The sequence below is a fragment of the Esox lucius genome, chromosome 10 (assembly GCF_011004845.1).
Source record: "Esox lucius isolate fEsoLuc1 chromosome 10, fEsoLuc1.pri, whole genome shotgun sequence".
Lineage (NCBI taxonomy): Eukaryota > Metazoa > Chordata > Actinopteri > Esociformes > Esocidae > Esox > Esox lucius.
Window position 1 is genome coordinate 19,714,355 of NC_047578.1, and position 20,511 is coordinate 19,734,865.

General features: G+C 42.1%; 3 protein-coding genes across 9 annotated transcripts in view; 1 reads left to right on the forward strand and 2 right to left on the reverse strand.

Annotated features, from left to right (window-relative positions):
• The window catches only part of col11a2 (collagen, type XI, alpha 2), a 43,013-nt gene extending 40,618 nt beyond the window's left edge, over positions 1 to 2,395 (forward strand). For all 5 annotated transcript variants that reach the window (XM_034294700.1, XM_029122732.2, XM_029122733.2 and 2 more), the window contains one exon: positions 368 to 2,395. In XM_034294700.1, the coding sequence (XP_034150591.1) occupies positions 368 to 514 (147 nt within the window). In that variant the 3' untranslated portion in view covers positions 515 to 2,395. The remainder of the gene's footprint in view (positions 1 to 367) is intronic.
• On the reverse strand, positions 201 to 6,192 carry hsd17b8 (hydroxysteroid (17-beta) dehydrogenase 8). Of its 3 annotated transcripts, none has more exons than XM_029122737.2 (10): positions 6,020 to 6,192; positions 5,341 to 5,543; positions 5,142 to 5,258; positions 4,841 to 4,936; positions 4,653 to 4,738; positions 4,317 to 4,401; positions 4,173 to 4,215; positions 3,998 to 4,072; positions 3,835 to 3,895; positions 201 to 520 (listed from the first exon to the last, which is right to left on the reverse strand). In XM_029122737.2, the coding sequence occupies exons 1-9, from the start codon at positions 6,030 to 6,032 to the stop codon at positions 3,876 to 3,878; spliced, it is 738 nt and encodes a 245-aa protein (XP_028978570.1). In that variant the 5' UTR covers positions 6,033 to 6,192; the 3' UTR covers positions 201 to 520; positions 3,835 to 3,875. The 3 variants fall into 3 exon arrangements, with proteins under 3 accessions (XP_028978570.1, XP_028978569.1, XP_019905702.1); XM_029122736.2 differs by having other exon boundaries at positions 6,078 to 6,188; XM_020050143.3 differs by lacking the exon at positions 201 to 520 and adding an exon at positions 1,809 to 2,551 and having other exon boundaries at positions 6,078 to 6,189.
• Positions 6,193 to 6,812: 620 nt separating this feature from the next.
• On the reverse strand, positions 6,813 to 13,277 carry LOC105005657 (bromodomain-containing protein 2-like). The gene is made up of 6 exons (XM_029122738.2): positions 11,051 to 13,277; positions 9,271 to 9,549; positions 8,936 to 9,064; positions 8,428 to 8,506; positions 8,074 to 8,199; positions 6,813 to 7,787 (listed from the first exon to the last, which is right to left on the reverse strand). The coding sequence occupies exons 2-6, from the start codon at positions 9,289 to 9,291 to the stop codon at positions 7,753 to 7,755; spliced, it is 390 nt and encodes a 129-aa protein (XP_028978571.2). The 5' UTR covers positions 9,292 to 9,549; positions 11,051 to 13,277; the 3' UTR covers positions 6,813 to 7,752.
• Between the last annotated feature and the right edge of the window lie 7,234 nt (positions 13,278 to 20,511).

Genomic DNA, 20,511 nt, shown 5'->3' on the forward strand with positions numbered 1-20,511 from the left:
TTCCTGAGTTCTGGAAAACAAACTATATTCTTTTTCCAATCCTTGGCAATTCATGTTATGGATGTTTGTTTCCATAAGTGTTAGGGGATTAAAGGAGTGTTTGGGGATACATTCCCCCAATAGCTTTTTTTTTTTTAAAGAAATGTTTGTAAGAATTCCCTGGATTTTACTATGTTTTAAGAGGATATAGGCCAATGACCTCGGTTTCTTCTCAACATTTATTAATAACAAAAGAACAGCACATTGTAAAAGTATCACTAACAAAAAAAATATTATGCCATAAAATGAGAAGTCTGATATAAAATCCAATGCAGACAACCTTCACCAGATGTAGTGATCTCACTCGTCTCTGTGCTCCTGTCTGCAGTATCGCAAGGGCTTCGACAGGACAGTGTTGGAGGTGAACACACCCCAGGTGGAGCAGCTTCCTCTGCGGGACCTCAAGATCACAGACTTTGGGGAAACCAACCAGCAATTTGGCTTTGAAGTGGGACCTGTCTGTTTCCTGGGCTAAAACACCCTGTAGAGAAATGAGAAACACGGACACATCTAGAATACACACTTACACTGATGCACAAGCAAACACAAACATTTGAATTGACATATATACAGAACATGCCCAGTAATTTGTACATTTATTTCATGATATCAAGCACACTCACATACACAAACACACACACACACACACAAATACTGTTGTGAAACCGACATGCACTCACTCAAGTACATGCCCAGGGGAAAACACCTCCCGACAAAGTTATGGATGACAGGAGAAAAGTACAACACAAACACTCTCAAAAAGAGAAGACCAAAGATCGACTGAGAGAACGAGAGCGATAGCGTTCTGACCGTTAACCGCATAAAACGGCGTTCTTTTCCAACGAACAGCTGGCCCAACGTGCCGTCTCCTCCTTCCCTACACGCCAGAGCCCCCCCCCCCGGTCGCAGATCCCCCTCCTCCTCCTCCTCTCTCCTCCCCGCTGTCTCTCTTTAAGTTGTCTGACCCACACTACCTCTCTGCTTCGCCCTCTTCACACACATTGTCCATCTACTACACTCAAGCCCTGCCCCTTCCACGCCTTACTTCCTGCCTCACCAAATGAAGAGGAAACCAATGGAAGAACCAGAGTTCCACCGCCAGCGTGGAGGACCAGAACACAGCGGAGCCAGAGGCCAACCAGAGCTGATGGAACAGAGACGACCTGGAAAGTTTACGGTTCGTCCGTGGTGTTTAGCTGAACACATTTTCTATTCATCATCACACCTAAATTAATACATTAAATATGAGAGCTATATCAGTGAAACATGACCCTAATCTGGGTCCAATGCAATACAGCTGGATGAATAGAAAATGTCCATTGCTATGTGGAGCTCGTGTGGAGAGAAAGTAAAGCTGTGAGATCTCTAGTTGTAACGAGGCTTTAGTACGGTGTGAATATGAACAGTTCATTACTCAGTGCTGTAATAATAAAGTCCTAACAGCAATGTACCGTCTCCGAACTGGATGGCTGTTTATTATTGGGCAAATGTTGCATGCGATGGGACAAAAGGGGGACCTGGCCTTCTCCGAGTATCGATGAATCGAAAGCCATTAACCTTGTAAATTGTACTGAACTTGATGTATTGTACATGTCTTTTTATTTTTTATAAGTGTTACATCTGTCAAACAGACCGGACAGTGGTACCTAGACCATCCAACACGCCACAATATCATCAAAACGGTCCATTATTTAAAGGGTTGATGCCTGGATTTGACTGTTTTACGTAGAACACAGGTTCGATTCCAGGATTTTGTGGCATTCCATCTCTTTTTTTTTTTTTCTCAAGCATGGAACGTTTCAGGGTTAAATATGTATATGAGCTTCATAGATGACAACCAACAGGTCTCTCTTACAACAGCGAATAAATGCATGCTTTTGAAAATCTGTGTGGCAAGGTGCTAATTATACCAACGTGTTAATGTATTCAGCATGAATAATTCAAGTTTGTCTCTATTACAGCCACGTGATGCTGTCACCATTTTTCCTACTGGAAATGTACATTATGTGCACACTCCATTTGTACAGACATAGTCATATTCTATTGTATTTATTGAAAACAAACATGGTGCTTTAAACCACGACAAACCAAATATGCCAGTCGAATGTGGTATTTCATTTTGTATTTATTTCCTGTAGTTCTCACTTGACGGTCATAAAACAATTAAATACATATTAAACAAACACCAGCCCGAGTTATCTGTGCACACACCCACGGTCAATGCATTTCAACGGTTTTGGTTGAAAGGAAAATACCAAAAGAATGTGGCCATATCTCAGTGTAACCCTTTAGCGTTTATCGACTGTACTGTGTTTTTACGATTGCTTCTGTTGTAATTATTAAAATGGTGACTTTTCAACGCTCTCACATTTCATTGTGGTTTGCCACGGATGGGCTGGGCTGTGTTGCAGGAGTATGGAGAGGGCAACAGACAGACACAGAGATCCTTCGGGGGAAACCACAGCAGGTAGTGGACAGCTAGAGGGGAGGGAGGGGATATTCTAGCAATAACCTGGGGGAAAAACGACCAAAATATTGTTTATTAGAAATTAGGCTATGGGGCTGTATATCATTATGGGTATTTGGGTTTGTCTGTTTTGGTTTGTTTTTCTTTTGATATAGCATAGAAGGGAAAGATTGACCTAAACTAAAACCTTGAGGTGAAAAAAATAGATGTCCTTGTGATTCTCAAGAGTTACATTGGCAATCGTTTTGTTTTTTGTTAAAGACAAATGTTTCTACAAAATATGGTGCTGAAAAGAGAAAAAATATTTTATAACGTGTAAGTAATTCTTTTTTAAATTTGTTTCTGTAATATATAATCTTTTTAAAAAGAGATGCTTGACTCTCGTTTTATTGTAGTCCCTCTACTGGTTCATCCCTGCTCTCTCAATCTACTGGCTGGTATTCTTTGGTTGATTCCCCTCACTCTACTTTCTGCGTACAGTGGCTCAGACAGCTGAATAAAACCACATAGCTCACCAACCTCCATGCAGACAGACACCATCACAGCCCAACTCTATGTCCACTATTAATCCCCAAACCACCCAAAATAGCTATGTTTTCACCCCAGTTTGAACATGCTCTGCAGTGCCAACCCTGCTGCTAGGGAGCTACTGTCCTGGTTGTTTTCACTCCAACCTCATATATATGCAGGCTCATTCTGTAATTAACTGTCTAATTATTAGAATCAGGTGTGATTCTAAATTGGGCTAAATTGGGGTTGGAGTGAAAACCACCAGGACAGTAGACCTCCAGAGGCAGGGTTGGAGACCACAATAGGCTGTTGCAGTCTTGTTTCCTTTCCTCAGTTTTCTGTTGGTTTTTGTTTTGCTTCAGTTCCGCTGTCTTGCTTGTTCTTGGCTTATTGTTTTCTTTAAAGTCTCTAATTAAACCACATGCCTATGCATTTTCTCTGCGTTCAAAATGTATCAGTGAGTCTTTGTATGTGCCTTTTCTATCTCTAAATCCAAACATGTTTGAAATGGCTAGTTTAAGTTTCACTAGTGCAATTATAGGAATTCAATCTATGTCAAGGAGCTTGGAGGCGTCAGTTGGTTTGATCGTCCTGAGAAAACCACTAAACACAGATCCTTTCTCTGCCTTCAGCTCACAGCACACAACACCTCAGAAGATACAAATATAGGTTTGAACTTATTGTACATTTATACTACATACAAACTATATTTACAAATCGACCCTGATCCCCAATCAGTTCTGTTTTTACAAGTGAAAGCAGTGTGTGAAGCTTGAATCAATAAACAATAACGTGACCTAGATGGGGACTTGACTTACTTGGACTTCATTGGTCTTCACGTGGATGACTGAAGCTTGTCTCAGCCAATGTAAAGGCCTCCTGATGAAAAGGTATACGTCTCATTAGCAGGACAGCGAGGGTCAAGTGAAAAGCCTTTCCTGTTACTCAATAATCGAAATGCTTTTCGGTCAGGCCCATTACCTGTCACTTCAATACTGGTTCCAGTGATGTAGCGGGAGTCATCTGAAGCCAGAAAGGCACACACATCAGCCACCTCTACAGACAGAGACAGGAGGGTTAGCCAGGACTTAGCAGATTGCCATGAATGGTACAGACTTCTGCACATGTAATGTGCTCAACGGAACACTCGTCTCACCAGCAGGTTCTCCCATCCGGCCTAGTGGCACCAAGGACGTTATCTGGGCAAACAAAGCATGTTTCACATCTTTCTGAGAACTGTGGGTTTATTGGGGAGGGGGTCATTTTAGTTATACCAACCTGATGAGTTACTCAGACCTACCTTAGTGATGACTTTCTCTGGCACTTTATCGGTCATGGGTGTGGTTATGAACCCTGGTAAGACACAGTTAACCCGGATCCCGTATCTGGAGAAAGAGAGCAGTCGTAAGTGAGGTTGTAGGCAATATTCCTACTTCAAAACCTATAGCCTAATTGTGTCCTCTCGGTTGGTTGAAGGAACTCAATTTGGAGGGAAATCTAACACAGGGTTGTGTTCATTTTGCATGAAACAGAAGAAATAAGACCCAGATATGTAGGTGTCCCCTTAACTTAAATACCATGAAACACTTGTTTTGTTTAAATAAAAACAAAGTCTCCAGTGCCATAATGAACTCACCGGCTCAGCTCCTTGGCTGCAGTTCGGGTCAGGCCCTCCACACCTGCTTTGGAGGCAGAGTAGTTCACCTGTCCAATATTGCCCACCTGGTAACAGCCAGAGACAAAACGTTTAAATGGCCGAAATAAAAGCAAGTCTGTCAAAGGCTAATGACCTACGAATGCCATTAGTAAAGATTTCCTACTTGCCTTGCCCACAATGCTGCCCACAGTAATGATGGAGCCTTTAGGAGCTCCGCAGGCAACCAGAGCCTTCCCAACAGCCTGGGTGAGGAGGAATGTACCCTGAGAGAAAAAGGATAGAAATACTGAGGGATTGTGGACCCCGGGGGGGGGGGGGGCAGCACTTTGGGACATATTAAACACAGACGATTTTGGTGTATCGACACAGTGACACACTTACTGAACCTAAAGAGAGAAACCCTTGAAGCTCTTGTCCAACTAATTCAAAGGCTCTGATTAGGACAATGACACTAAAGGGGAGGAATACCTTGAGGTTGACTTGGATAACCCTGTCGAAGTCCTTGTCGTCCATTTTCAGAAGGAACTCATCCTGAGTGATCCCGGCAGCGTTCACACACACTGAGGGAGACTGGTAGTATCGACACTGCAGGAGAGACCACAAGGACATGAATCACAGGACATGGTCTGAGTGAATTCATAGAATCAAAATCACATCAGTCAATCACCTGTATATTCGTTAACAGCTTCTCTACACTCTCCCTTGATGAAACATCCACTGCAGCCGCCATGTGATTCTGCCCCTTGTGGTCAATGGTCAGGCTGCTCAGTGTCTGATTGGCTGACTCCTCGCTGATGTCAGCGACCACCACTGTGGCACCCTCTGAGGCAAATCGCTGACATACAGCTCGGCCAATCCCACTGCCTCCTCCTGGCAGGAATGAGTAAGAAAAAGTATGTAGATGGCTATCCACTGAAGCTTAAAGTTGGCAAAGGGTTACCACTAAGTCCTGTAAATTAAGTCAGGTAAAAAGGACTGATTGATTTGTCATCTGGTGGTCGCTTATAAGCCCGGCAGGGCATTAATTCTAGCTTGCTTTATTTCACTGAGGATTCTTGGAAACGTTTCCTTCAACTTTGACTCACAGAGCAAAGGTGAAGACCAACATTTTTTTTTTTTCAAAAACAATGGACTACGCGAAAGAATACTCTGAACGCATGTGTATGTACATTTAAACCGCTGCAAATATGGATCGCTATATATTGCACTTCAGAGAACTACAGTATTAATTTTGGAAGCGGAAAGATAGCTTAAGTATTAGCAACACCCAAAAAAATTGATTCCAAGTACATATTTAAATGCCTAATACCGAATAGACAAATGGATCGTGAATCACATTTACCCACCTAATGTACGCATAAAGTTGCATTTAATGACCGACGAAGCATGAAAGAAGACACTAACCAGTAACAACTGTCAACCTTGATATGAGCCGTGTGGTGGCCGCCATGACTGTTGATGAAAACATTAGTTGTCGCTTGATCCAGGAGATGGCGCTGCAGCACAGGTTTTGATTTTATTTCATTGCAGCTACCTCATCTCCAGTGTATTGCGCACAGCTGGGTACACTGGGCAGAAAATGTAATGGAACTAAATTACATAGCAGCAGGTACATAAATAAATAAATATTTGATCTGATACCCTAAATGGTTTGTCTAGAAACAATTTAATAACTATGGTTGAGCTGTATAACCATTGTAATGGAGTATTTATCATGTAATGGAGTACTTGTAAGTATCACTCAAATGAATACTCAGAATATATTCGTGTTTTTCTTGGGGTTGAGAATCGCTGGAAGCACAGTTTTGCCTTTGGACAGAAGCACTTATTTAATATAACCTATGTTCTTGTTTCTATACTCAACTGAACCGCAAGCTGGTCCAGCATCCCAGGGAGCACAATTCTGGTCTTATCAGGAATTATTTTTGACCAATCAATTTGGATATTTTCATATCGTATAGACATGACCTGTTTGGTCCAGAAACATAACATTGATATGTTATAAATTGAACCACACTGACCTCCAAAATACAAACTAAATAACACCTACATTTATTTAGACAGCTGGTTGGTCTAGCGGTTACAACAACTGACCAGTAAAATATAGGTTTCTATTTTAATCCAGAGATAATAAGTTAAAAAATTGTCACTGTTCATGTTCTCAGTCATACTTGGTAAAATAAATAAAGCTCTTTCATGCTCACTTAGCAATCAGTTTTTCAGAGTGGAATATCACAAGGCTAGAGTTGACAGACAACATATACTAAAATCCTAACAAAATGGTCCTTTATTAAAATCTAGTGATCCCAATGTCCTCATAGCAAGAACTACTGAGAAATATTGTCTCTAACAGTAATCTAAGTAACCCTGTCATAGACAGTCTGTTAATCTAAACAGACACAGTCAGTATTAAAGACCCATCTCTGTTTATTATTGTACAGGTTCTCAAATGAGCAAGAGTATGAGGTATTTCTGTTACTCTGAAGACTCAGTTTATCTGAGAAAATGAACTAAAGAAACAACCACTCACAAATGAAACAGCAGTAGAAACATGCTCCAAAGTGTGCGACTGTAAACATGTACACTGTTCAGTCTTACTTTACACATTATACAAAACAATGTTTTTGTTCATGATTATTACCAATATCAAAACTTCTCCATTACCTGCAACTTAACAAAAAAGGATTCCACTCACATCCCAGGAACTAAACACACACACAGTTAAGGGATTAACTAAATCACAAAATCAGTTTAATAACTAAATCTCAATGTGCCCTCACCACCTCTGGTAAACACACTATAAGGAAAAGGTCAGTCTATGATTTTCTTCTAAAAACCAGATTACGCACAGGGTTTTTCCTGCATATAAAAATCAAAGGCGACAGCCTTCCCAAATTCATAAATTAAATGAATGACATGTATTTAGAATAAAACAGCATTGTTAGTTGTCTTGGGATTAACGTGTGATTCCTGCACCGTGGACACTCCTCTCTGGATGCAGCAGTAGTCTTCAGTCAAGTGTACATGTAATACATCCATACTGAGCCAAGGTGCTTTTCATTTCAGAACTATTTAAACTTCAACATGGTAAGAAACCAAGCGAGGCTGTGTTTACTGCACACACACACACACACACACACACCTATCGAAAAAACCAAACAAGTAAACAAAAACACATTTGGGGACTCATTTAAGTAAATAAAACAAGAACACAATACTAATAAAGATACTAATGTGATTACAGAGAGGTGTACAGCATCGTAGGATTTTCACATCCGGTATCAGGTAGTGAAAAAAAGACATTTAAACAGTAACAGTCTGACCATTAAATCTGACAATGTTCTGAACGGAGTTGTCTGTGTGTCTCTAAAGGTACTAATCCAGATATATTGAGGCTCACCTTTGGTTTTCTGAGGTTTCTTTCCAGAGTTGAGCTGACCACTGACATCCAGTAGCCTCTGCTCTAGTTCCAGCTGCTTCTCCAGAGCCAGTTCTTCCCGTGACTTCCCCCCTACACCCTTCTTGCCTACAGGAACAGAGGAAACCATGGGGTCAGAGGATGTCTGCATTTACTGTGACCCAATCAACCCACAGCGTCACATTAATGCTAGTTACTGAACAGGGTTCATGTATCTGAACTGTGACAGATCTCAGCCTTGTCAATCCAGGAGACTTAACAGGAACCAGAGGACATTTGGAAATAGGACAATTAGACGAGTGTGTTTGCGGTGGGCACAGGGCTGGGTCAGTCTACCTGAGTACACACCTGTTCCTGTAACTCGGCCATGCGGTGTGCAAGCTCCTCCTCGCTGTCTGAGCTGGGGCTGCTCTCGCTGCTCGAGAAAATAACCAAAATCCCAACAAAACAATGAGGTCAGTTGAATTCTGTTTGTCCATCGCAATGGCCCCATCATTATTCACTACTTCACTATTCTGGAACAACCTCAAAAAGCACTGGTAACACATTCTGAGCGACCCAGAAGTGTACCTGTTGATGCTCTACAGATTGTCTACTGACCATCTGTAACATTTGACTAACTATACTAACCCTTACCTACATCCTAACTTTAATCCTATCCCTTACCTTAGCCCTTAACCTAAAGGTTACTCTAAACCTAACCCTAACTTTAGCAAGAGGTTGTTTATCAACTGATAGTAATACTGTCAACAGACTTTAAACAAAGTGTAACCAAAGCACTTACTGGTCAACACTAGACACTTCAAGGGCATTAAAACTGCAGAGGAAGTGTGTTAACCGGTACCTGTAGTTTGCGTGCCATTGCCACCATGTCATGGTCAGGGGGGTTGTACTTGTAGCAGTTGGAGTACATGAGCCGGACATCAGCGGCAAACTGCAGGGCGTCCCTGTACTCTCGACCGTCCATTTTCCTCTGTTGTTAACATGTGGAGGAAGTTAGCATCAGATCCACTCCTATGGTCGACTTTTACAATATATGCTATCTACAGATGCTACTATCCATAACCACTTCCAGTCACGCGTGGCTACATAATCTACAGTTCCTGATGAGGCTGTGTTTTTAAGCCCCATCTAGGGTGCACTGATGATTACAAACAGGTAGAACAGACAGTGTTGTACCCTGATGGTGCTGAGGTCCATGGGCTGCTTGATGATGTCGTGGTAGTCGTGGAGGCCCAGCGTGGAGGCGTCCACTGGCTTGTAGAAGGGCCAGGCGTAGGCCGCGTGTTTCTTGGACAGCAGCTCTTTGAGGACCCCTTTGGAGTAACGCAGCTGCTGGCTCAGTTTGCTGCGCCGCACTGGCTGGAGCTTTCTTCGGGGGCTTGATTGGGCGCCCGCTCACTCCCCGGGCATGGCGGTCAGGGTGGTGGTGTCCGCGTTCCGCGTCACTCGTTTTTTCTGTGTGAGACAGACGCCGGGTACGTCAGACAATAGGATGCTTTCAAAAAGCGTTCAGGTGCATTCGCCCACTCGGAGGTCGGAACTTTCTCACCTCGTAGTTGTTTTGATAGACTCGTAGTTGCTCGCACCTTCCAAAACAGAGAGGTTTGATTCAGGTAATCACTAAATTACTCAGCTATCTATCCATAACTAGTTAGCTTGTTCACCTGCATGTAGTCTGTTCTTGATGTTGTTCTCAATGGCGAACTACAAACAAACGTTCAATCGAACTGCTGACAGCGATTTTTTCACAGTGGCGGGGCATAGCCATGGTGGCCCTAGGGCATACAATGATTTTTGGGGCATCATGGCCAGAGCAAAGGGCAACCACGGTCATGGCCGCCGTGATATTCCTACACTGGTGACAAGCCCAAAATAGAGCATTATGGTCAAAACCATAAGCGTTATGTTTGGAGATGGGTCAACAAGACCTAACAGAATACCATCCCCACTGTGAAGCATGGTGGTGGCTCACTGATGTTTTTTGGGGGGGGGGGGGGTGTGAACTCTAAAGATATGGGGAATCTTGTGAAAATGTATCGCAAGATGGATGCAGCATTTTATCAGAAAATACTGGCAGAAATCTAACAGTTTTATTAATTATTTGCAAATAAGAGAGACGTGTCAAACACTTACAAACATAATCGTCCGAGGAGTCTCAAACTTAATACATGAACAGTTTGTATTTATAGTTAGAAAAAGGGGTGTGATAAGTTGCTGTCCTAACTCAACAGAACACGTTCCCTTAGTTCTATTCCTACCTAGGCTTCACACAAGGGGCATGCTATCCTCCCCCAGATGGGTAACCTCTTCAACTCTAGAAGACTCACAGCATCTGGACAGATAGACTCTGATGGGTTATACAGACACATAATACGGTTATACAAGTAACCCAACAATCTGCTGATACCAGTCAATAATGACCCTAAACACCTGATCCCCCTCTCCTACATTCCTTTTCTTATCCAAACATGGGTACTCAGTACTTGAACTAGTAACCCATTCATACATGTATAGGACCAAGTATACATCAGTTCAAGAATTTCCACAACACATGCAAGACGACCAAAGACTTTGCATGACCTGGAGACATTTTGCCAAGACGAATGGGCAGCAATACCACCTGCAAGAAACTATTACAAAAGACTGCACGCTGTCATTGATGCTAAAGGGGGCAATACACAGTATTAAGAACTAAGGGTATGCAGACTTTTGAACAGGAGTCAGTAAAACACATATTTGTTGCCATGTTTTGTTTTATGATTGTGCCATTCTGTTTTGACCTACAGTTGAATGTGAATCCCATAAGAAATAAAAGACATGTTTTGTATGCTCACTCATGTTTTCTTTACAAATGGTACATATATTACCAATTTTCCAAGAGTATGCAAACTTCTGAGCACAACTGTATAGGGTGAACACTGCTCAGAGACTGTTTGACAGCATCATGGGTATCTACCTTGGCAGTGGGCTGTGTTGCGGGTAAGACTAGCATAGCAGGAGTACTGTGCGTGGTGGGTGGGGGTAGGCTCTTGGCCAGGAGCATCTGTGGGGGGTGGAGGGCACTGATTCTGGGGTGTCCGGCGTGGGGGGAGAGTATGCGGACTGGGACACTGCTGGGACCTGGTGAGCAGTCGTCACTCCTCGTGGCACTGAGACAAATGGACAAAGGTGTTACACCTGGAAGATGAATGCGTTTCCCAGTTGTTATAACAACATGGTTGACATAACAAGGACGTTGGGCGTTATATTATACATTATATACACTGGACCCGCTGAGACAAAATGAGGATGGGCTGAAAGCTGTGGTATGTAACCAATAAGGCACAAGGGTTGTGGGTTATGGCCAATGTACCACTGCAAAGAGCTGTTTTTCATGACACATCACAGAATGACTGGACACATAGCGATGGTATATTGGCAACAGAGGTGGTCACTACTAGGCAAGGTAGGCAGCCGCATTTGGCCCCATGAAAATTCAAACTGAAATCATATATGGCCAGTCATTAACTAAAAAATACATTGTTATTTATATTTATTTTTAGTCCTTTACATATTTAGCCTATTCTAGCTGTATTCCCCATTTACAGTATAGCAGTTTTCAGATTTATAAAAAAGCACTTTTTAATTTACATTTTTAATTGACTAAAAATCATATTGCGACCCCCAAAATCATCTGGCGACCCCCACTTTAAGAACCACTGGTCTATGTGACAGTCCGCGTCTCTAGCCACTACGCAATTTAAGTGGTTAGCCAGTCAGTCCCTCATTAAGAGACATTCACTCTTCTTAGACAGCTCCACTTACCAGGTCTGCCAAAAATGTGGCCCTCCCAGCTGACAGTGGCAGCATGGTGAGAAAAGAAAGTGTTATGAATGCATTTGATTAAGAAACTCCATGATTCCCAGGGATAATAATTAACTAAATGCTTTGTGTTTCACTGTAGTCATAGCTTATAAGGCAGTATGTACCCTTCATATATATATATTTTTTTAACTAACTGATTTACTCTATTGAAGGGGGCAACAAGTGTCTTTGGAAGTGCCAGTTCCATTCAATAATAAAGAAAGAAGGTATGTTCAAAATGTTGCCATGTGGCTTTGATAAGAACAATAAGGTAAAAATAAATTGATGTTGGGGCCTCAGTCTCTGCCTAGGGCCCTCAAATCACTAAATCCACCACTGATTGGAAATATATCACAAACCAGAGGTACCTTATTGCTCTTATAAACTGGTTACCCAAGCAATAAGAGAAATAAAAGTGATGTAATTCTGTTGGTATATGTCCATCAGCCAGTCAGCCTTCAGGATTCAAACCACCAGGTTTACAAGTCAGTATATCATTGATTATGAAAGAAAAACATGTTGTTACGGTTTCTGAATGTGTTGGTAACCGGGTATAATAGGTAACAACTCGCCTAAAGGTTTTGTGGGATATGGCCAATGTAACATGGCTACGGACCACACAACGAACAGTCCGTAGCCGTGATATATTGGCCATAAACCACACACCTGGTTTTCCGCGTGGGGAGAAGAGGGCAACTCCAAACAACGTTCTGTTCCTGTCAAGCTTCTCATTCAAACTATTCGCAAATTGTTTAGCAAACAAAATGTGCACTATTACCGGATAGACGTCCTAACAATCTAAATTACATTTTTTATCGGTTGTTTTACGTAGTTACATTATCCAACATTTCAACAGCCGCATTTTCGCTCATCAAATTACATTACGTAAAGGTGGGCAAAGCAAGGATCATGGTTGATCACTGAATGTCTAGCGTGGGCTTTCAGACTAAACATAATTGGTTAGAGATCTGGGGCCGTATTCACAAAACATTATAATGGTAAATGTAGCTCTATAACTTGCTGTTTTGTGCCTGTCAGTCCTAAATTTAGGACTCCAACATTTTTGTTGTAAGTGTATTTCACAAAGCACTTTGGCGTTAAAGCCAGCTCCCAAATCTAGGAAAAGTTAGGAGTTGTCAAGAGGACTCAAGTCAATTAGATCAAGTCACAAACAATCCTAAAAGGGCTGCAGCCGGCAATCCGCCTCGTAATCAAGTCGACAGTTTAGAAACATTTGATACTGAGCTTTTAACAAGATATTGCCTTAATCGCGAGGGTATTGTGATCATGGATGTAGCACAAAATTCTGGGCCCTGTATATAGGCGGTCTCTGAGGGCCCCTCCCCATTTTATTCAAGATTCAAACATTTTTGAGGGCCCCTCTACACATTAGGGCCCTATATATTTAGTACCCCTTTTCCCCCCAGTCCAACGCCCCTGATTGTGATCATAGAGCTAGTCAGGGATGCTGTCACTTCAAAAAACAGGGGGAAAAAACCAATACCATCGGACATCAATGTTGTGACAACTCTACGTTACTTGGCCACAGGGAAAATGCAGTGCAGACGAACTAAGTATATCAGTCATCTGTCAGTAGAATATTACATCAAACAATAAATGCCCTCCCCAGACCCATATCGTGCAACAAATCAGTCGGTTTCCTCATGAAGTTCGCCAACTAGTCGCCAAGTCGAATTCACGGCCATAGCTCGGCCACCAGGTGTAGTTGGTGCTGGAACACATAATTGCATGAATTATTGCACCATCAAAAGATTAACGAGCTGCCATGTAAGAGGCTAACAATTAGCTGAACATATCTTGACTAGTCAGTATATCATTCTTGGTTTCATGATTAATCAGTGACACTTACCCTCTGTTTTAATTGTAATATCTTTATTTCAATATGGCAACATGACACATTCTTCTACAGTATTACTATGATTAATCCACTGACAGAAACCCCTCCCCTATCAGCCAATCATTGTGGGCACAGTAAGCTTGTACAGTAAGTGGAACACAACATCATCCATAGCAACTGGGTCAACCCCTCCAATTTCTCTTAAGACTTCTCCCTATTCCTTAGTAAAAGTTGGTCTGATAGCAGCTTTGTGAATAGGTTTTAAGAGGAAACTCTTCGCTAGTAACTTTTAGTGCTGTTAAGGAGGAGTCCTCCCGGTGGTAAAATTAAATGTTTGGTGAATTCCTCCCATGCAGTACAATTACATTCGGCCTAATATTGCAGAAATAAAAAAATACCTGACAGACTAATAATAAACCTGCCCCTGAATGACCGCAGTTCTTTATTCTTACTGAAAGAAATGTGTCGGATTACCATTACTTTAAAAAAATTAAATAGACCCTTCAGGCACAGTTATCAGTTGAAAATATATTTGAGATCGCAAGCTTCGTTGCTCAACTTGAATACGTTCCACGATGGAACACAACTCATACAAAAACATAAACAAGGCCTTACCATCTTCAACCACTAACGGACCACCAAGAAAATCTATATTAATCACCAAAGACTTCCTATCATACCAAGTCAAAATATACGAATGCACCAGTCTACATGAAAAACAATCTGACGAACGTCGTCAAAAACTCTCTACACGCATAGGTTAAGCTAATGCAACAATACCCATCACCCATACCAAGGTAACACATTCTGAAATGCCACGACAAAATACTGACGATTTTCCAAAGGTATACATATAAAAACCTTCAATAAAAATAACCTATTGCATATGACGAGCCAAAACATCATGACCACCTGCCGAATACGCGGTAGGTCCTCCGTGTGCTGCCATAACAGCGGCAATCCGCAGAGGCATGGACTCCACAAGACCCCTGAAGGTGTCCTGTGGTATCTGGCACCAAGACATTAGCAGCAAATCCTTCAATTCCTGTAAGTTGCGAGGTGGAGCCGGTGTGGACCGTACTTGTTGGTCCAGCACATCCCACAGATGCTCAATCGGATTGAGATCTGGGGAATTTGGAGGCCAGGGCAACACCTTGAACTCTTCATCATGTTCCTCAAACCATTCCCGAACAATGTGTGCAGTGTGGCAGGGAGAATTATCCTGCTGAAAGAGGCCACTGCCATCAGGGAATACCATTGCCATGAAAGGGTGTAGCTGGTCTGCAACGATGTTTAGGTAGGCAGCATCTGTCAAATTGACGTCCACGTGAATGCCCGGACCCAGGGTTTCCCAACAGAACGTTGCCCAGAGCATTACACTCCCTCCACCGGCTTGTTCTCTTTCCTCAGTGCATTCTGGTGCCATCACTTCTCCAGGCAAACGGCGCACACGTACACGGCCGTCCACGTGGTGTAAAAGAAAATGGGACTCATCGGACCAGGCGACCTTTTTCCACTGCTCCAAGGTCCAGTTCCGACGCTCGTGTGCCCATTGTAGGCGCTTTCGACAGTGGTCAGGGGTCATCATGGGCACTCCGTCCGGGCTGCGTCTACGCAATCCCATACGCAGCAAGGTGCGATGCACTGTGTGTTGTGACACATTCCTCCCATAACCGTCATTAAAATGTTCTGAGACTTGTGCCACAGTAGACCTTCGGTCGGTTCTGACCAGACGGGATAGCATTCGCTGCCCTGGGGCATCGATGAGCCTTGGGCGCCCAACACCCTGTCGCCGGTTTGTGGTTTGTCCCTCCTCAGACCACTGTCGGTAGGTACTCACCACTGTTGACCGGGAGCACCCCACGAGTCCTGCCGTTTCAGAGATGCTCTGACCCAATCGTCGGGCCATAACAATTTGGCCCTTATCAAAGTCGCTCAGGTCTTTACTCCTGCCCATTTCTCCTACATCCAACACATTGACTACGAGAACTGATTGTTTGGCACGTCAGTGTAGTTCAAATACATTTAAGAAAGTTGTCTTAATCCTTCGTAAGTATTAAAAAAAGTTGCTTTTGATTCCCAGGGATACATAAAAAAATTATAAAATAAAATGTCCATGCGTAAATTCATTATGCAGAGTAAAATTATCCTGGTCTTCCACCACGATATTTTTCTCAGCCAACACATTTCCATCAAACATGTCCGCCTTCTTCCTTATTCTATGTGGTGAGGAAGGGGAAGTCATGTGATAACTAAAACATCATGGCGCAATGTTTGCCAAACTTCAGAACAGATCTTCAGTAAAAAAAATATGAACGCATCCAGAAATTGTCATCTAGCAGATAAATATATATATTTTGTCCATATGTGCAAATATACAGTTATTTGAGCGAATTGTCGATAACTGCTAAAACAAAGGACATACCTTCAGCTTTTCTCCGATTGGACAAAATAAAACCACGTGATGCGGCTTGGCATTAAATAAATATCCATTCAAATCTGCTCTAATCATTCGGCTGTCATCCTGGTAAGCACACAAAATCTAGTTCCATCCTCGATTGCATGTTGAAACCTCAAACCTTCTTTTGACAAAGTTAATACCGGTTGAAATATTTGGTTAGAAGCGTTTTTGCATCCGCTGCAACAACCTAGAGGTCACTCTCACTTCCACCCAGATGTGTTGCTGAATGAATATTATTATCAGAAGATTGGAATTAAAGTAACCCTAGGCTAAACCTTGTATGTGGGAAAATGAATTTGAAAATGAACTCACTGGTTAGTGGCTGCTTATGAGGAAATTATTTAACTCCAATCCTCCAAGAAATGTCCCTTATTATGTCTTTAACTTTACAATTGAACATGTACTGGGCTCTGGGGAATATTCAGACTAGTGTAAGTTGGACATTGATGTCTAGTTACAATTGCAAAACACTTAAACATGACTCTTTCATTACACCTCACCAGTTCAAAAGAAAACTTACCAAGCTCTTATTTGATCTGTGTCTTTTTTTATATGTCATGCTATGATTGTGTTTATTTCTCTTATATATCATGTTCATTTCAATATTTCAAAATGATTTATGTGATACTATGTGTTAACCTGGTCAAAGGCATTATACCACAAGACAGGACATCAATCAAAATAAAAAACACCTGCATATATTAAATTATTCACACACACTAAAGATCATTACAATAACATGCTCAATGTACACACTGCATCATCACCCTCTGGAGTTCCTCACAATGACATGCTACATGAATAAAGTGCTACAGCGTCATCTAGTGGTCATAGTGACATAGCATTTATGCAATGGTACAGTGCCATGTAGCGGTTATTTCATTTTAAGTATTAAATAAGAATGGGAGGCTAATTCTGTCCCAGGAAAGTGGTTTGATCAATCATCTAAGTTTGAGGCTTTGTGGAATTCATTATGCCATCCATTTTAACAAAATCTCCTGGATCAATAGCAGCAAAACATGCTTCTACTTGTATTCTGTCCCCTTTTGTCACCAAAAATGCAGATTGGTGAGCATGGCCAAAAAGTAGATTCAATAATGCTTGAAAAAGTTCAGGCGCTGCAATTGGTGGGTTGGGCTCAGTAAAAGTGTCTGACCCTTACAAAGAACTTGTTGACATGGAGGTGGCATCAATTGTCTCTTAATAACCCAAAAAGTCCCTTAGTGTGCCGTTTTGAAACTGCGATCCTTGGATTTGTATCACCACCTCAACACCTTCCTCACATTGCTTGGGGGAAATATGCACATGCGTCCTCTTGGCAAATTTGCAAATGTTCCAGACTTCTGAAATTTTTTGATTATTGACCTGGCAGTGTTCAGCAGTATCTTTGACAGTGTGTATTTTTCATATCCTTTACCTGATCTGTGTAGGTGAACTACCAATACAGTTCCTAGAGACTGAAACTTACTAAAAATCCTAGTTTCATAACCGATGCCACTTTGTTTACAATTATTGTAAATCTACTTAAGGGGTGCCTATCATTTTTAGACATATTTTGCTACTCAATAACTTTTGTTTTATTTGAGTAATAATTGTGTTGAAATGATAGTAAACAGCTTATGTTCAAGCCCAAAATATGAGTCATTGTTTGTGTTGTTTATTTTTGCATTCATTTTGCACAATTTCATGAATTGACAATAATTCTTGAGTTGACTGTATATTTGGCTTCAACAAACAGCATGTGTACAGTGGATGATTGCTCATGTGCAGAACAAATCGGAACCTATCATCCACATCTACTGTTTCATTCCACATTTGTAAAGTGCAGTGCAGCATGTTAAAGAACAGAAGATCACAGCCAGGTACAGTACATCACATTGTATAGAAAGTACATAAATAAATAAAGCAGAGCTCAGTAGACTGCAATAGATTGTAGTACTAAACTTTACTGTAATAAACTGTGCTGAATTAAAGTTTTTTTTTTACCAGCTACTGAACTCAAAGGCATTACATTCTGTTGTACTAATCTACAGTATTGAATCAAACCTACCTATGCTGTATTATACTGTAATCTACTATTATAAAAAAAAATCAATAAAGAGGTGGCCAATATTGTACTGTACTTTACAGTGTATTAATAAGATCCACGGTATTGTATTGAACTGTGCCGTAATATGAAACGTCCTGGACATCTATAATTTCTTCAGATTTAATGTGGTCTGGACCAACCAGGGAAAGTGCACATATAAAAAGATACCTGACATGGTTTAGAAGTGTTTATTGTTCATTTTGGTCATTCCACTGATGTTGTTCTCATGAGCCGCTTAAGGTACCCCAGACCAGTCCTTTTTTTCTCATGCTATCTGGACCACATCAAACTGATATACACTCATCGGCCACTTCATTAGGTACACCACGCTAGTACCGGGTTGGACCCCCGTATGCCTTCAGAATCTTCGTGGCACAGATTCAACAAGATGCTGGAAACATTCCTCAGAGATTCTGGTCCATATTGACATTATAGCATCACCAGTTGCTGCAGATTTATCAGCAGCAAATCCATGATGTGTATCTCCCGTTCCACCACATCCATGATGCATCCATGGATGAACATGGTCAGCAACAATACTCAGGTAGGCTCTGGCGTTTAGGTGTTGCTCAGCTGGTACTAAGGGGTCCTAAGTGTGCCAAGAAAATATCCCCCACACCACCACCACCAGACAGAACTGTTGATAAAAGGCAGGACTGATCCATGTTGTTTACGCCAAATTCTGACCCTAATTCTGAATGTTTCAGCAGAAATCAAGACTCATCAGACCAGACGTTTTTCCAATCTTCTGTTGTCCAATTACGGTGGGTCAGTGGAAATTGTTTCCTGTTCCTAGCTGACAGTAGTGGCACCCAGGGTGGTTTTCTGCTGCTGTGGCCCATCTGCTTCAAGGTTCCACGTGTTGTGTGTTCAGAGATGCTCTTCTGCATACCTTGGTTGTAACAAGTGTTTTTTTGAGTTACTGTTGCCTTTCCATCTGCTCACTGGATATTTAAAACAATTCTGACCATTCTCTGTAAACCCTAGAGATGGTTGTGCGGGAAAATCCCAGTAGATCAGCACTTTCTGAAATACTCGAACCAGCCCGCCTGGCACCAAGAACCGTGCCATGTTCAAAGTCACTTAAATCACCTTCCCCATTCTGATGCTTGGTTTGAACTTCAGCAGATCGCCTTGACCGTATTTACATGCCTAAATGCATTGAGTTGCTGCCACGTCCATCCATCTTCTCCCGCTTATCCGGGGCCGGGTCGCGGGGGCAGCAGTCTAAGCAGGGATGCCCAGACTTCCCTCTCCCCAGACACTTCCTCTAGCTCTTCCGGGGGGACACCGAGGCGTTCCCAGGCCAGCCGGGAGACATAGTCCCTCCAGCGTGTCCTAGGTCTTCCCCGGGGTCTCTTCCCGGTGGGACGGGACCGGAACACCTTCCCAGGAAGGCGTTCCGGAGGCATCCGAAAAAGATGCCCAAGCCACCTCAGCTGACCCCTCTCGATGTGGAGGAGCAGCGGCTCTACTCTGAGCTCCTCCCGGGTGACCGAGCTTCTCACCCTATCTCTAAGGGATCGCCCGGCCACCCTGCGGAGAAAGCTCATTTCGGCCGCCTGTATCCGGGATCTTGTCCTTTCGGTCATGACCCAAAGCTGCTGCCACGTGATTGGCTAATTAGATATTTGCATTAACGAGCAGTTGAAAAAGTGCACCTAATGAAGTGGCCAGTCTGTGTAAATGTCTAGGGGTGGGGGCTTAGCCATGAGTTGGCTCCAGGGATATTGGTGGTAACTGAATCTAATGGTTGTGTAGGTATATCCTCTATATATAATGTATATACTAAGGCTGTCTCAGTATCAGATTTTCACTACACGATTTTCATTGCCAAAATAATTCACGGTAACGATATTATCACGGTATCTATAGAAAATCGTAAGAAAATGATTTATGCTATCAATCAAATTAATCTTCAATAAAAAGAAAATCAAAATTTTTGACAAATTAATTACACTCAAAATAGGAGTGTATGGAGGTGGAGAGAGTGTGTAACCATAACTGTAAATTACACTTAATTGATAGTGAAAAGGCCACCAGATGACCTGATAAACAAAAGATCCACAAGGCCTAACACAGAGAGTAGTTTTTGGAAAAATAGAAAACATTTTCACCTAGTGAATAGGCTACGAAAAGGTGTTAATTCAAATGCTTGTGTATAGG

Bases quoted from the DNA above. Each gene is read 5' to 3' on its own strand.
- hsd17b8 (XM_029122736.2), bottom strand. From the start codon at position 6,141: ATGTTTTCATCAACAGTCATGGCGGCCACCACACGGCTCATATCAAGG. The intron at 5,544-6,077 runs GTTAGTGTCTTC...CATTCCTGCCAG, and splicing joins AAGGTTGACAGTTGTTACTG to GAGGAGGCAGTGGGATTGGC. The intron at 3,896-3,997 runs GTAATGGGCCTG...CCTTTTCATCAG, and splicing joins AACCAGTATTGAAGTGACAG to GAGGCCTTTACATTGGCTGA.
- LOC105005657 (XM_029122738.2), bottom strand. From the start codon at position 9,291: ATGGACCTCAGCACCATCAGG. The intron at 9,065-9,270 runs GTACAACACTGT...TGTTAACAACAG, and splicing joins TGGACCTCAGCACCATCAGG to AGGAAAATGGACGGTCGAGA. The intron at 8,200-8,427 runs GTAGACTGACCC...CTGTTCCTGTAG, and splicing joins AGGAACAGGTGTGTACTCAG to GCAAGAAGGGTGTAGGGGGG.